The following is a 16,870-nucleotide window of genomic DNA, read 5'->3' as shown; positions in this document are numbered from 1 at the left end:
GAAGGCGTTGACCGATATTGCCCATTTTCAATACCAAACATGTCTGATCAATGTAGAATATTTTATCTTCCTACGTCCATTCCTCTGGGCTCTATCGTGCCTTTAACAAACGGACGGACAGACATATAGTAGATCGTCTTAGAGTTTTACAAGGTCCCAGAATATATATACTTTATGGGGTTTATGAGCGATATTTCTATGTGTTACAAACAGAATGACAAAGTCAATATACCTCCATCTTTTTTGATGGTGGGTATAAAAATTAGAACTCTAACTCTTATATTTTCCCAGATTTCCAAATTAATAATATCTTTATATGGGAGGTGCACGTCCATTATTTTTAGTCCTCCCATTTTGTCAAATTTTAATCTATATGAGCATTTGGGGACACATTGATGAAAGAATCGCGAATGACCACCTGAAATAATAGAAAGGTGGTTAGGACGACAAAAATCCTTTTAGGAGAAGTCTTAACTTAAATCTTATTAAAAAAATCGATAAATTCCTGAATTGTTAAAAAATTTATAAATTTTCTCCTTATAAAAAGGTTTTGGATAAATTGTTCTCTTTTTATAGAAAATTTTAAAATATTTTTTGATTTTAAATTTTCTTTTTATAGAAAATTTTCGAAAAATTTTCTTTTTATAGAACATTTCGATACATTTTATTTTTAAAGAACATTTTCGATAAATTTTCTTTTTAGAGAACATTTTCGATAAATTTTCATTTTATAGAAAATTTTCGATAAATTTTCTTTTATGGAATATTCATCTTTTTATAGAACATTTTTTATAAATTACCTTTTTATATAAAATTTTCGATAAACTTTCTTTTTGTAGAACATTTTTGATAAATTTTCTTTTTATAGAAAATTTTCAATAAATTTTCTTTTTATAGAAAATTTTCAATAAATTTTCTTTTTATAGAAAATTTTCAATAAATTTTCTTTTTATAGAAAATTATTAATAAATTTTCTTTTTATAGAAAATTTTTGATAAATATTATTTTTATTATAAAACATTTTCAATAAATTTTCTTTTTATAGAAAATTTTGAATAAATTTTCTTTTTATAGAAAATTTTGAATAAATTTTCTTTTTATAGAAAATTTCCAATAAATTTTCTTTTTAGAAAATTTTTAATAAAATTTATAGAATTTGTTTCTATATTTTAAAGAATACTTTCTTTGTTAAATTCTTTAGTGATTATGTTTAAAACTCCAGAGAAGTAACGGGCACGATATATTCCCAATATACATCTCAGTACAATACTTAATAATTAAAACATTTCAAAGTTGTTCCTGGAATAATAATCCCCTATTAGCAAACTAATTAATATTTTTATTTATTTTCACTTATTATTAAGTGTTTAACATTTGCAAACAGATCAAGTAAAACGATTTTAAAAAAATTGTGTTCCCCTCGTATTTCTAACTAATTCAAACTATTAATCCACACATACAGAAAACTTATGGTAGAAAATGATGAAGAAGATGATGATGATGACGACGATGAGGTTGTCTTAAGATGGTGGGTTGCATTGGAATGTGGCAAGTTTTAAGGAGAAGACCTGCATATATGCAAATTGTTTATTTTAGTGTAGTTGTTGTAGTTGCTATTTTTAAATAAAAACAATAAACAAGTCATCAATACACAAGGAGTAAGCGCATCATCATTTTCTTTCAAACTCATACACAGAAGTGCACCAACCAACATTGCAAACAACCAATAACCTGCAACATTGTGTAAAAAAATAGTTTTTGTTGTCAAACAGCATTCAAGCACGATTCTGGGAAATGTTTTCTTTTTTTCCAAATTGTTGTAGTTTTTTCTATTTTTTTTGTGGGCAATTTCTTTTTACATTGTTTTTATAAAACAAAAAATGAAGCAAAATTTGCAAATACGTTGCAGTATTGATTGCGGTTTGTTGTGGTTTATTTTATGTAAAATAAGATGTGAGGAAAGAGATGAGCAAATGTTTGTTGTTGAGTAAAGTTGTTAATGTTGTCAGGAAGAAATAAAGCATGCCTTGGAATGCTGGAAGCCTGCATAATATCATTGTTATAAATGCTAAGGTATGCTGAGGTGTTTAAGAACACCAACTGATATTTCTAATGAAATAAATCGAATGAATCTTGAAATGACTTAATTTTTTAGAATTTTTCTATTAACAAAACATTATTGATAAATTTACTATTTTCCATAATTTCTCGATTTATAGAAAGTTTTATATAACTTTTATTGTTATTTTCTCCATTTAAAAAATTTTCTTTTTCGATAATTTTTTTTTATAGAAAATTTTCGATAAATTTTCTTTTTATAGAACATTTTCGATAAATTTTCTTTTTATAGAACATTTTCGATAAATTTTCTTTTTCTAGAACATTTTCGATAAATTTTCTTTTTATAGAACATTTTCGATAAATTTTCTTTTTATAGAACATTTTCGATAAATTTTCTTTTTATAGAACATTTTCGATAAATTTTCTTTTTATAGAACATTTTCGATAAATTTTCTTTTTATAGAACATTTTCGATAAATTTTCTTTTTATAGAACATTTTCGATAAATTTTCTTTTTATAGAACATTTTCGATAAATTTTCTTTTTATAGAACATTTTCGATAAATTTTCTTTTTATAGAACATTTTCGATAAATTTTCTTATTATAGAACATTTTCGATAAGTTTTCTTTTTATAGAACATTTTCGATAAATTTTCTTTTTATAGAAAATTTTCGATATATTTTCTTTTTATAGAAAATTTTCGATACATTTTCTTTTTATAGAAAATTTTCGATAAATTTTCTTTTTATATAAAATTTTCGATAAATTTTCTTTTTATAGAACATTTTCGATAAATTTTCTCTTTATAGAACATTTTCGATAAATTTTCTTTTTATAGAACATTTTCGATAAATTTTCTCTTTATAGAACATTTTCGATAAATTTTCTTTTTATAGACATTTTCGATAAATTTTCTTTTTATAGAATATTTTCGATAAATTTTCTTTTCATAGAACATTTTCGATAAATTTTCTTTTCATAGAACATTTTCGATAAATTTTCTTTTCATAGAAAATTTTCGATAAATTTTCTTTTCATAGAACATTTTCGATAAATTTTCTTTTCATAGATAATTTTCGATAAATTTTCTTTTCATAGAACATTTTCGAAAATTTTCTTTTCATAGAACATTTTCGATAAATTTTCTTTTTATAGAACATTTTCGATAAATTTTCTTTTTATAGAACATTTTCGATAAATTTTCTTTTTATAGAAAATTTTCGATATATTTTCTTTTTATAGAAAATTTTCGATACATTTTCTTTTTATAGAAAATGTTCGATAAATTTTCTTTTTAAAGAAAATGTTCGATAAATTTTCTTTTTAAAGAAGATTTTCGATAAAATTTCTCCTTTTATATAAAATTTTCGATAATGTTTCTATTTTGGATAAATTTCTATTATAGAAAATTTTTGATAAATTTTCTTTTTATAGAAAATTTCCGATAAAATTTCTTTTTGTGAAAAATTTTCGATTTTTGGAAAATTTTCAAAATGTTCTCTTTATATAGAAAATGTTCAGTTGATTTTCTAATTATATAGATAATTTTCAAAAAATTGTCTTTTTTCATAGAAAATGTTCTATAAATTTTCTCATTTTATAGAAAATGTTCTATAAATTGTCTCATTTTATTGAAAGTGTTCGATAAACTTTGTCTATTTATAGAAAACTTTCAATAAATTAGCTTTTTTAACAAAACTTTTGATAAATTTTCTATTTTTAAAGAAAAATTTCGATAAATTTGCACATTTATAGAAAATGTTCGATAAAATTTGCACTTTTTATATAAAATTTTCGATATTTCGATTTAAAGAAATAAATTTTCCCAGCAACTAGTACGCTTGGGTTAGAATGGTTTGCAAAGTTTAGTTGGTCACCTTGAGTATTTTCTATAATTGATTTTATGATTGAATATGTGCAATAAATACCTTTTGAGTATTTGACTATTTGTTTTTATAGGTTATGAGTTGTAGAGAGACAATTGACAGTCATTGGCATGGCATGGCTTTACGAGTATCGGTATAGTACAGAAATGTACTCCAACCTAGTACTTAACTCAAGTTTTATACACTTCGTTTGTTGCTGTTTACAAAACAGTCAGTTATAAAATCTCCAAATATCCAGATGCTTGTGTAAATTTACATACATATATGTACATATGTAAATATGTATTTCCCTCAAACCATGAATAATGTAATTTTGAAACTGATCATTATTATGCTGAGAAGAAGAAAAACATATATATGTATATATATTTATGCAACGTTATGTATCAAGTATTCAATTGATTTTAAAGCATGATGACTTTGGTGTATGAATGAATGAATGATGATGACTAAGTAACTATAAATATATTCATGGATTTAACTATTAAAGTTCATCATGTATTTGACATTTACAACTGTCGAACTTTCTCTCATTTAAACATATTGTAGTTGTTAGTTTGCCTCATCTTTTTTACTTCAATACTTATGTATAAATAGTTTCATGTAACAATGAAGATTAACATTTATTTAAATTTAATTTTTTCCTCTTTGTAAATTTCCATTAGCAGGGTTATTTAAAAGGTGAATTGATTTCACATGCAATTACTTTTTGTATTTAAGTAGAATTCTCATAGATAGGTTTTAGATCGTTTGTAATATTGCAGATCTTACAGAGCACAAATAATGAATATAGGATAATTTTCGTTATAGCTTTGATTATCGGATCCACATAATTATACCCTACATTACTTCAGTGGGGAGGGTATATTGTGTTTGTGCTGATGTTTGTAACGCACAATAATATTGGTCCTATACCCACCTTAAAGTATACCAATCGGCTCAGAATCATTTTCTGAGCCGTCCGTCCGTCTGTCTGTCTGTCTGTCCGTCCATGTAAACCTTGTAATCAAACTACAGGTCGCAATTTTGAAGATAATTCAATGAAATTTGGTACATGATCTTCTATTGTCCCAGGGACGAAGCCTATTGAAAATGGTTAACATCGGTCCATTATTTCACCCAGCCCCCATACAACTGAACCCCCGAATAGGGCTTTTAAACTTTGTAATCAAACTACAGGTCGCAATTTTGGAGATAATTCAATGAAATTTGGCACATGATCTTTCATGGTACCGTAGACAAAGTCCATTAAAAATGGTTAACATCGGTCCATCATTTCACCTAGCACCCATACAACTGAACCCCCGAATAGGCCTTTTAAACTTTGTAATCAAACTACAGGTCGCAATTTTATTCAACAATAAACGGCTTAAGTATGTATATCTGAGGCAAGGTACAATTCAATTTAAATGCTTTATTATGGCAAATAAATCACATTATATTTTTGTCAAAGGTGTAGGGTATTATATGGTCGGCCTCTCCCGACTATAATTTCTTACTTGTTTTTATATGGAAATACATATGCATAATACTCGTTTATAACACTCATCAAAAACATGGTAATGATTTGTACTTACTCAACAAGTTACTTTTCAATGACTACGACATACCGTCTACATTACATAGAATGAATCTAGCAACAACTTACAAATAATATATTATGTAAGTACTTACTTTTCAGCCTTAACATATTGTTTTCACACAAACAAAATCATTTTTTTTTTTGTGAAAACTAATATTAGACGCAGTGGGCGTATTCTCGTAGAATTTTTTTTCACAGAAACAAAACTTAACTCCCTATTTGCAGGCGATCGTAGTAAGTACTTACTTAAGTACCTATTTGTAAGCGAGCGTGCTTGCCTCCCATGTCATCCCCGTGTTAACATACATAATTACATAAAAAGCTATTATGTAAGTAACTTTTAACATTTTATACCTTTACTTTTCAATGTAAGTTTTTGCTGGGATGTATTTATGATAAAATCAATCTTGGGGTGTAGCATCTTAAAAACGTGTACATTTCATTATTGATTTTGGGAGAAAAAATAACATCTATTCAAATAATTAACATTTGAAATTATAACAAATTAGCCTTTGCAAATATTTACTTAAACGCCAACTCAATATCTAATGATTTTTCAATTTCAAATCTATTACAGTACTTATGAATTTATAATTATGTCTATATTGTTATAAACGACTAAATTAATAAATAAACAATTGTCAGCTAAATGACTTGTTCATTGTTGTTCTTGTCACTCTTAACAAAAAAGAAAAAAAAAAAAACCGAACCGAACCGAAAACAAGAACATTCATTAACCATTGAAAACTTAATTGTTGTGGAATTTGAAATGTGACACATTTCTTTGGCAATAACTCGCTCGTCTTAGTTCTCTATGAAATAACCAAATAAGGCACACGTCGTCAAGCGCGTGAGTGTGGAAGTGAGTAAGTGTTGCATGTGTTGCAAGTATGAGTAGGCATACAATAGAAGAACGTGTCTGCTTATATACACGTACGTAAAGACTTAAATTATGTTTTTCCTTTAGGGCCTTAAGGCATTTAATATGCAAAATAATTTTTAGTTTTTCAGTATAGTTTAAGTCTTTGTCTTTTTCTATTATTTACATTATAAAAATAAGTAAAGGCTTGATATGTTTATATTAAAAGTTTAATAAACAATATAATATTAAAAAGAATAGTTAAAGTAAATAAAACAAGAACAACAGATCCTGATAAGTGTTTTAAGCTTTTCAATAATGATCTACAGCTATTGTGTTCTGAGGTAATATAGTTTTTCTTTCGCATTACTCTATAAAAATTCAAATACCTGGTTTATTGGTGTAGACTGTAGCCTCACGACATGTTGTGCTTACATGTAAACGTCTAGTTTATTTTGTCTATTGGGCAAGGTAAATAGTAATTTCGAGAAATATAAAAAATTAGAAAAATATACAGAATTTATCACAAAATTTAAAAAAATATAAATTTAACGAAAAATTTTTTGAATTTTTTTGAATTTAAGAAAAAATTCAAAAAACATAAAAAAATTACTAAAAATTTCTATAAATAGAGACATTTTCGGGCTATATTTAACAAAATTTTCTACAAACAGAGAATTTGTTGAAAATTTTCTATGAAATTAAAATTTATGGAGAATTTTCTATAAAAAGAAAAGAAAATTTATGGAAAATTTTCTATAAAAAGAAAATTTATGGAAAATTTTCTATGAAAAAAAATGTATGAAAAATTTTCTATAAAAAGAAAATTTATTGAAATTTTTCTATAAAAAGAAAATTTGATAGAAAACTTTCTATGAAAAGAAAATTTATGGAAAATTTTCTTTGAAAAGGAAATTTATAGAAATTGTTTTTAAAAATAAAATTTTATCGAAAAATTTCTATAAAATGAAAATTTGAACGAAAATTTTCTATAAAAGGAAAATTTGATCGAAAATTTTCTATAAAAAGAAAATTAGATTGCAAATTTTCTAAAAAAGAAAATTAGAACCAAAATTTTCTAAAACAAGAAATTTTGATAGAAAATTTTCTATAAAAAGAAAATTTATGGAAAATTTTCTATAAAAAGAAAAGGAAATTTATGGAAAATTTTATATAAAAAGAAAAATTATTGAAAATTTTTTATGAAAAAAAAATATGGAAAATTTTCTATAAAAAGAAAATTTATGGAAATTTTTCTATAAAAAGAAAATTTGATAGAAAATTTTCTATGAAAAGAAAATTTATGGAAAATTTTCTTTGAAAAGGAAATTTATAGAAATTGTTTTTAAAAATAAAATTTTATCGAAAAATTTCTATAAAATGAAAATTTGAACGAAAATTTTCTATAAAAGGAAAATTTGATCGAAAATTTTCTATAAAAAGAAAATTAGATTGCAAATTTCCTAAAAAAGAAAATTAGAACGAAAATTTTCTAAAACAAGAAATTTTGATAGAAAATTTTCTATAAAAAGAAAATTTATGGAATATTTTCTATTAAAGGAAAAAAAATTTGATCAACAATTTTCTATAAAAAACAAGTAAGAAATTATAGCCGACCATATAATACCCTACACCTGTTACAAAAATAAAATGTGATTTAGTTTTCATAATAAAGCATTTAAGTTGAATTGTACCTTGTCTCAGATATACTTAAGCCATTTATTATATCCTACACCATGAAATTTGGCATACACGTTTCTTTTGACCCAGGGACGAAGCCTATTGAAAATGGTTAAAATCGGTCTATTATTTCACCTAGCCCCCATACAACTGAATTCCTCGAAAAGTTCTTTTGAGCTCATAATTCTGTTCGCACAACTAAGTTTTATACAAGCCTTGATGACCTTGCCGAATTTCGAAATGATCGGACTTCATCGGAAAATGACTTGAATATCCGCAAAGCTGTTATTGCAATGAAATTTATCACAGACATTTTATCGGGATCGGTTCACATTTGCTCCTATATATAAAGTCTCTTTCAGAAAATTAGTTTTTCGTCAATAAATTGCTTAAATAAATCGGAATCAAGGTAATATTCCAGATAAATGCTTTATTATGAAAAATATATCACATTTAATATTCATAACTGGTGTAGGGTATCATATGGTCGGCCACGCCCGACTATACTTTCTTACTTGTTGTTGAATAAAATTGTTGACATTTAAGTCAAATTTTGAAGGGAGCTTTGTATAGGGTCTATGGTCAGATGAGACCCTATAATTATAAAATTCATGAGAGTCATCGAGGCTAGTATAGAACTTAAATACAATTATGAACTTAAAAGCCCTATTCGTCGGGTTCAGTTGTATGGGGGCTAGGTGAAATAATGGACCGATGTTAACCATTTTCAATAGGTTTCGTCTTCGGAACCATAGAATATCATGTGCCAAATTTCATTGAATTATCTTTAAAATTGCGACCTATAGTTTGATTACAAGGTTTAAAAGCCGTATTCAGGGGTTCAGTTGTATGGGGGTTAGGTGAAATAATGGACCGATGTCAACCATTTTCAATAGGCTTCGTCCCTGGGACAATAAAAGATCATGGACCAAATTTTGATTAGCTAAATCGACTCAGAAAATGTTTCTAAGCCGATTGGTATACTTACGGAAATCAGAAAAATAGTTTTCTGAAATCACTAAAAGTATCAATAGCTAATCCTGGAATAACATTTTTAAGAAATAATAATAAGAGAAAAAATTTATATGCTGAATATTTTTATCCACTAAAAAGTTACCATTCTAATGTTATTTTTCATAGAATATTGCAACTACTTTATTACTCCTTTAAGGCATTAAACATGCAACTATGAATAACATTTGGACAACTTACTATACTATTCAGAACAAAGCATCTTCTACCAGATATACATACTTATACAGCGCCACATATTGTTTAAGTGCCCAGAAGCAGTAATAAGAGTTACTCTTATTCTACGACTGTAGTCAGCTCTTGAAGCACAAATATGCATACAACATCTAAACATGACTACTATATGCGGTATTATTTCCATTTCATTCTTGATTATTTTTATATGTGAAAAGGCTAAAAATGTTTTGAAGGAATATTTTGAGGCTGGGAATGTAATTTATATTGTAAATAATCTTTTGGGGAATTTAAATACAGGGTGTTGTTGAAAGATGTGATCGATCCTTCGGAAGAGGGCTATTTGAATTCAGCAAAAACAACCTATTGTTTGATCGAAATATGGGTATTTGAGAATTTTTCTCATATGTGTATGTGTATCAAAGTAAATATGCATACATCACGAATATACTTCCTTTCTTTTTTTGTCTCATTTCTTAATTATTGTTTGTGTTGTGTTTGTAAATAAGTAAATTGTGCTGATCGTACATAAATTCCTAAAGGTTTTTTACATCCATACTCGTACAAACATACATACAATTGTATAAACATGATGTTGTCGTTGTTGTTGTTCTTGCTTTTGCAATATCAACTCTTCTTCATCACACTATCGTTGCAATCATGAATGTCGTGTGCTTTTAGGCCCCCATATATACTTTTGCCACATTTTCGAACTTTACGAGTATTACAAACAAGAAATCCACAAAAAAGTAATAGGGGAGAAAAAACCGCACATTTCTCTTGCACTCGTACATCTTGGTGCCACTATCAACATATGAATACAAAAAACACTCACTCACACGTATCTACATGCAACCATACACATGCATTTATGTTGTTGTTAGTTTTTTTTTGTATCCATAACGGAATGCATATAAATTGTGTGGCTGCATCGTTTGAAATCCATTGCCCCAAGTTTTTGTTGTTGCTCTTTTTTTATACCCTATACCACTATGGTAGGGAGGGTATTATGTGTTTGTGCTGATGTTTGGAATAACCTAAAAATATTAGTCCTTAAAGTATATTAAGCGGCAAATATCTCAAAAACTGCGAAAGCTAGAGTTTTCAAATTTTGTATTGACAGCTTTGAAATCCATTTGAATATTAGAGGAAGGAAAAAGGGGCGGTCAGGCAATAGTGCGTGTGACATTTCCCATAGAAAGAAAATTTGAAGTTAGTATATCATTTAGAGAACTGTTAGAGTTCTCAAAATTTGTCAGAGCCGTTTTAGTATCAGTTTAAGTATTGCAGACAAATGTTCTAATAAGCAATAGGGGGCGTGTCACTTCCTATTTGAAGAAACTATTGAAGCCAGAATATCTTAAAAAAATCACTCTAATCTTCATAAATTTCGAATTAATATCGATTTTATAATAAATTTCTATATGTTTATAATAAATTAGCAACACATTCCTATAGCAGGTTTATGGTATCATATAGTCGGTCATGTAATATTAATTTTTTTTCTTATTTATATCTAGTTGCTTCTGCTGCGGTTGCACTCTGGCGCTGTGGAGTTTTAGAGTAGAAATATTTAGGTTACCAGTTCAGTTGAATTTTTTTTTTCATACATTTTTGCATACAAAAACAAAATAAGAAAAAACAACAAATTATGTTAATGATCTTTTGAGAAAATTGATTATTCCAGCGAGTGTAGGCATAAATTTTGCATTCAAATTAGTAGATCATCTTGGGATTCTGAGAATTCATGATCATTTATTTATATTTTATATTTGTAGATGGTTTCTATTGAATAACAGAAAGTACAAAATACTTTAGATGGGGGAAGATAATTGTGTGTTTAATAGTTTAAGTATAAATATTTGTTTGAAATTTTATAGTTTTACTAAGTACACATAAGAGTTAATTGTACTTTGTTTATGTATTGAAAAATTTTCTGATAATTTCATATTAACAATTTTATCACAATATCTGGATTAGCATAAGGATATTGTGGCAAGTTAATACTAATCATTTAAAGGTATAACTTTTATTATTGTCATAAAATTAATTCTTATTGTAATGTTGCTTTATATCTCTTTCGTATTACCGCCTATCGCTGTTTATATATTTATTGTGTTTTTTCCCATCATCAATACATTCTCATTAATCATAAAATATTTGTGACTTTTAAAACCAAATTTCTAAATAAAATATCCCAGAAAAAAGTATCTTGAAATTGGAATTTCACATGTGTAATTGTTTTCTAAGTATATCTTGTATTTAAATTTAAATACTGCAGAAATAAAAAAAATCCAAATTGTTATTTTAATTTCAAAACAATGTTGGATCATACAACCCGCTAAAAGTATCGACAATGAATGACGTTTTAATAATGTAAACACGTAAAAGATATTGAGAAAATTGAATATTTGACAGTTTTACTTTAACTCAAGCAATCGACTAGACTATGGACAAGACTATAGACTAGACTATGGACTAGACTGTAGACTAGACTACAGACTAGACTATAGACTATACTATAGACTAGACTATAGACTGGACTATAGACTATACTATAGACTAGACTATAGACTGGACTATAGACTGGACTATAGACTAGACTATAGACTAGACTATAGACTAGACTATAGACTAGACTATAGACTAGACTATAGACTAGACTAGACTATAGACTAGACCAGCGGTTCCCACCGTTTTTTACTTCGCGGACCCCTTGAGGAATTTATTTAATTTCACGGACCCCCATACATATTTTGATATCTTATTGTTATAAATAACACTGTGATACAAAAGTGAAGAAAAATAAAATGCAGGCGTTCTCATATACCAATTCTATTTCGTTATAGTCCATAGAGTACGAATATATTTTTAGTTTTCCCCTATCACTTCGTTAACTTACTTTTTAAGAGCAAAAGATGCGAAAAAGAGCCATTTTTGAAGTTTTAAATTTGAAAAATCATAAGTTTAGTAGTTTTCATCCGATTTTCAAATCCGATATTTTTTTTAATGATACAAGTGTCTTTTAATCCAAAAAAAGAAATCCAAAATTTATGGTCAAATGTCTGAGTTACGGTCGTTTAAGTAAAAAATCTCACACTTTTTAAAAAAAAAAATCATTTTCATCATGCTCTACTTTGACCATGAGGCAGTGAGTTCATCTTTTATTACTTTCCTGAAGAATCACATAAAGGAAGGTTTCTAAAACTTGTTATTTCATAAAAATCTACGAAAAACTGGATGATTTATGCCAATTTTTCTGTTAGCATGTTTCTCGAATTTTTGGTTTTCTCCATACAAATTAATTTTTGTATAAAAATGTTTATAAACATTTTTTAAACTTGTTACAAAGAAAACCAGAAACATGAACGTTTTTGTATGGAAGAAATATGCTATATTTTTATAAAACTTAGCACAACTCATAACCTTTTTCATCGATTATCATAAATTGACCATCATTGGAAACCCAACTTAATGTTCCTTTTTTCAAATGTAATAAAAGCTAAAGTTACTGCTTCATGGCCAACGTAGAGCAGTATGAAAATTAAAAATTGTGAAAAAAGTGTGAGTTTTTTTACTTAAATGGCCGTAACCAAGACATTAATCATAAATTTTGGATTTATTTTTTTGGGTTGAAAGACAACACTTGTATCTTTAAAACAAAATATCCAATTTGAAAATCGGTTGGAAACTACCAGACATATATTTTTTTAAAGTTAAAACTTCAAAAATAGCTCTTTTTCACAACTTTTGCTCTTAAAAAGGAACTAAACGAAGTGATCGGGAAAAATTAAAAATAAATTCCTACTCTATGGACTATAACGAAATGGAATTGGTATATGAGAACCCCTGCATTTTTTTGCTGTATCACTGTGTAATTGTTCGTCCGAAAATTGTCTTAGTCCTGGTCCATAAACCCTATAAAATATTCCCGTACATTGAGAACATTTAGTATTTCGGAGATGTTTTCAATTTCATGGTTTTAAATATAGAATGACTTCTAACATGATGTTTAATTTTATGATCGTGAGAGCTTTCATGTTCATTTCTCGTCAAGGTAGAGAAAAGGTTTCTTTAACAAGTATTGTCGACATGTGCTTAAAGAGTCATGTTTCTAAATTTTTTTGCGATTGCATAGGAGTGAGCTGAGTATGTAAGCTAAGTTTTCGGGAAAATATGTGAAAGTTAGACTTCTTCGATGTTGTTGCGGAATGCGTTACCCACATAAAATATGACCTGAACTCTTTGCGAATGTACTGTGAATTTGGATCTTAAATTTGAATTTTAAAATACCTACGAATTATTTTACTGCGTGGTTTTGACTATTTGCGCAAAACGCTATGAATTTTCTGATGTTGATTTAATAATATTGGACAACAAAATGAAGTTAAAATCTGTGTATCACGTTGGAATGGAATATTTATATTTAAAATTAACTAGATTAACACTTTTGCTTACAATTTAAAAAAATATTATGAAATGTGACCTAACTTCATATTCCGGGATACCAGTATAAGTATTTAATTCTAAGGCAAATCATTATCCGTCTGCTATAAAAACATTTATTTCGATACATATATATTTATAAAAATTACAAATCACGTAATACTTTACTTTATAAAAGTGAAACAATAAATTTGTAGCGCCTAGTTTCATCCTGATAAACGACCGAAACAAAATTCAAAGAGTCACCAACAAATCTGGGATTATTGAATAAAAATTGTGTATTTTAGTATTTATGAAAAATTTGGAGATATTTTTAATATTTTTTAACATATAGAGAATATTTTTTATTCATAATTTTTTTCGTTCGTCTTCGCGGACCCCCTAGGATTTTGCTACGGACCACTAGGGGTCCGCGGACCCCCTTTTGGGAACCGTTGGACTAGACTATAGACTAGGCTATAGACTAGACTAGACTAGACTATAGACTAGACTATAGACTAGACTATAGACTAGACTATAGACTAGACTATAGACTAGACTATAGACTAGACTATAGACTAGACTATAGACTAGACTATAGACTAGACTATAGACTAGACTATAGACTAGACTATAGACTAGACTATAGACTAGACTATAGACTAGACTATAGACTAGACTAGACTAGACTAGACTAGACTAGACTATAGACTAGACTATAGACTAGACTATAGACTAGACTATAGACTAGACTATAGACTAGACTATAGACTAGACTATAGACTAGACTATAGACTAGAATATAGATTAGGCTATTATTTCTCAAATATGGTGAAATCGAGGCTTTTTTCAGTTTAGGAAACGATATCTGGAAAATGTGATGTGGTCTAAGGTCATATTGTAGATTAGCGCTGTTTAGTTTGTGCTTGATGTAGCAATCCGTAATCATATAGCGTTAAATAAAATAGCTAGTTAATTGTTATCATTTTGTAACCACAAACATTCTAAGAATAACACAAAAAAAAATCAAAAATTAAATATCTATAGCGAATTTTAGAAAATTAATAGTTTTCAATTCTATGAAAAAATTTTAGTATTTAATATTTATCGATATTTATTCGCAACGACAAATGAAGAAAGGAAAGAAAATTAGTAGAATACAAATCGAATGTAATAGAGAGAGAGATATAAAGCAATATAGACGGACAACAGACAGATATAACAAATGAAATAAATGGCAACATTTCGATTTTGTTGCATTCATTTGGAAAAACTCATTCAATTAGCAACCACCAGCAATAACAATTATTTATGTACGTTGCTGCCCAGCAAGGCAAACCAGGCGAGCACGTCTCCTACTCAGACTGCAACATTGTATTGCAACAGTGCACAGTGTTTTAGTCACAAATATAAACTAAATTCTTTAAGAAAAAACAGTTTTTTCTTACGTGTAATTTGAAGGCGATATAATTTGGTTAAATATATTTTACGTTCATTTGTGTAGAATTTATTTCGATTTAAGAAATTTTCGAAAATATAAATGTAATGAAAGCTATATGATCAACTGGACCGATCCTTATAAAATTGTTATTTATTTCTGATTATATATGTGGGTATAAATATCTATATTTATGGACGCTTATATCCATTTTCCGGAGAATATTTGAATGAATTTTAACGAAAAAAAGAATCGATTACAACCAGTTTAATTTTATGAAACCTGTTATAATACCTTTAACCCACTGTGCATAAGACTTGCTTTAAGCGATGGTTGTAACGCGTTACAATACCATAACCACCACAAGCCATACAATATGAGATTTATGATGAGTTACAATCAGAAAAAAAAGATAATAAAATTTTTACAAAAACAAAATAACAAATAGCCAAGATACCGGTATCGAAAATAGCAGCAGCAACACACAATGGGAGAATATAAAAAAATGAAAATAAGTAAATGTAAAATTTCTAGATTTCATATAAATCGGATCAGAAATGAAAAGCTTGAAGCGTTCTAAATTTTTAACAAACACAAGCTACCCGACTTTTCCAAATTCCAAATTCAATTTTATTATCTCTCTTTCATCGAAATTCCCCACTGTGCAAAACTTTTAATAGTTAACTACTGCTGCAACATTGTTACATTAATGATGATTTAGTATACATAGGTATACCTTATGTGCGAACGTAGGTTGTTCAGTAAGTATTCTTTTAGTAAACGTTATTAGTTCATATTTCAAACCTCTTCCAGGTTTCTTCAAAATAGGTGGGAATACAAATAAGTATTTTATTTTTCTTTGTTTAAAATTTGGTAAAATTTTTACCGAAATCGGAATTCCTTTCCTTAACAGGAAATAAATTTAAAATTGTACCATTGTACCTTTCCTGATTGAAAAGTACCATTTTTTTCCAACCCTGTTGTAAACTGATCTTCTCCGAAATTTTTGTTGATGACCCACGTACTAACCATTCTTATGTTCCACTTCGTCGCCACAGATTTACGCAAATAAATACAATGTACTATATGATGCATCCCGATCAGTATTAGTGTTTACACATTCGCTTACACGTGCAGACATTTTTCTTGCTAACTTTTTTATGACCCACTTGCATACATACATAAGTATATCAGGTATGAAAATACGTATTTCCTCTACATGTATTATGATTTTTACCAGATATTTGATATAAGATTAACTTAATATCAGTTCTTAAATTTGAGATTATTTTCACAGCTGTGTGTTTGGATTTAGTTGATTATATAATAAAAAAGTCGGGTTTAAAATAAATTAAATATTTATGAATACAGGTTCTCAGTGTCTTAAAAGCATTATAGAGAAATTATACAAATGGTCTTAAATATATATTAAAAGTCGTATATATCTACATATAAGAAACAACAACAGAGTCCCAAAATTTTGTACGTGTAACTAAGTATGTATGTATAAATATTAATATTTAGGACAAAAATGGGCGGACTAGTAATAATGGGTGTGGCACCTTTCATATAAATTAAATTTCTCATACATATGTATGTACATATTTGTAAGTCATTACTATACTCCTTCTAAGTAAGTAAGTTCTTCAGTTTGTTTATTTTTTAAAATTTTGAATAAATTTCGTAATACTGCTTACAGTCATCTGTCATTATAAAATATTATTTAGTTAA

The 16,870-nt window shown here is 27.5% G+C and overlaps 1 protein-coding gene across 1 annotated transcript in view; it reads left to right on the top strand.

The window, feature by feature from the left end:
• Nucleotides 1-1,469: 1,469 nt before the first annotated feature.
• Nucleotides 1,470-16,870, top strand: part of LOC119613700 — a 35,493-nt gene continuing 20,092 nt past the window's right edge. Inside the window, exon 1 of the mRNA XM_037969732.1 lies at nucleotides 1,470-1,548. Within this exon, the coding sequence (XP_037825660.1) occupies nucleotides 1,470-1,548 (79 nt within the window). The remainder of the gene's footprint in view (nucleotides 1,549-16,870) is intronic.

Source organism: Lucilia sericata, unplaced genomic scaffold, assembly GCF_015586225.1.
Source record: "Lucilia sericata isolate MDLA Ls3-8-SP2 unplaced genomic scaffold, ASM1558622v1 Contig002252F_arrow, whole genome shotgun sequence".
Classification (NCBI taxonomy): Eukaryota; Metazoa; Arthropoda; class Insecta; order Diptera; family Calliphoridae; genus Lucilia; species Lucilia sericata.
This window is presented reverse-complemented; position numbering and strand designations above follow the sequence as displayed.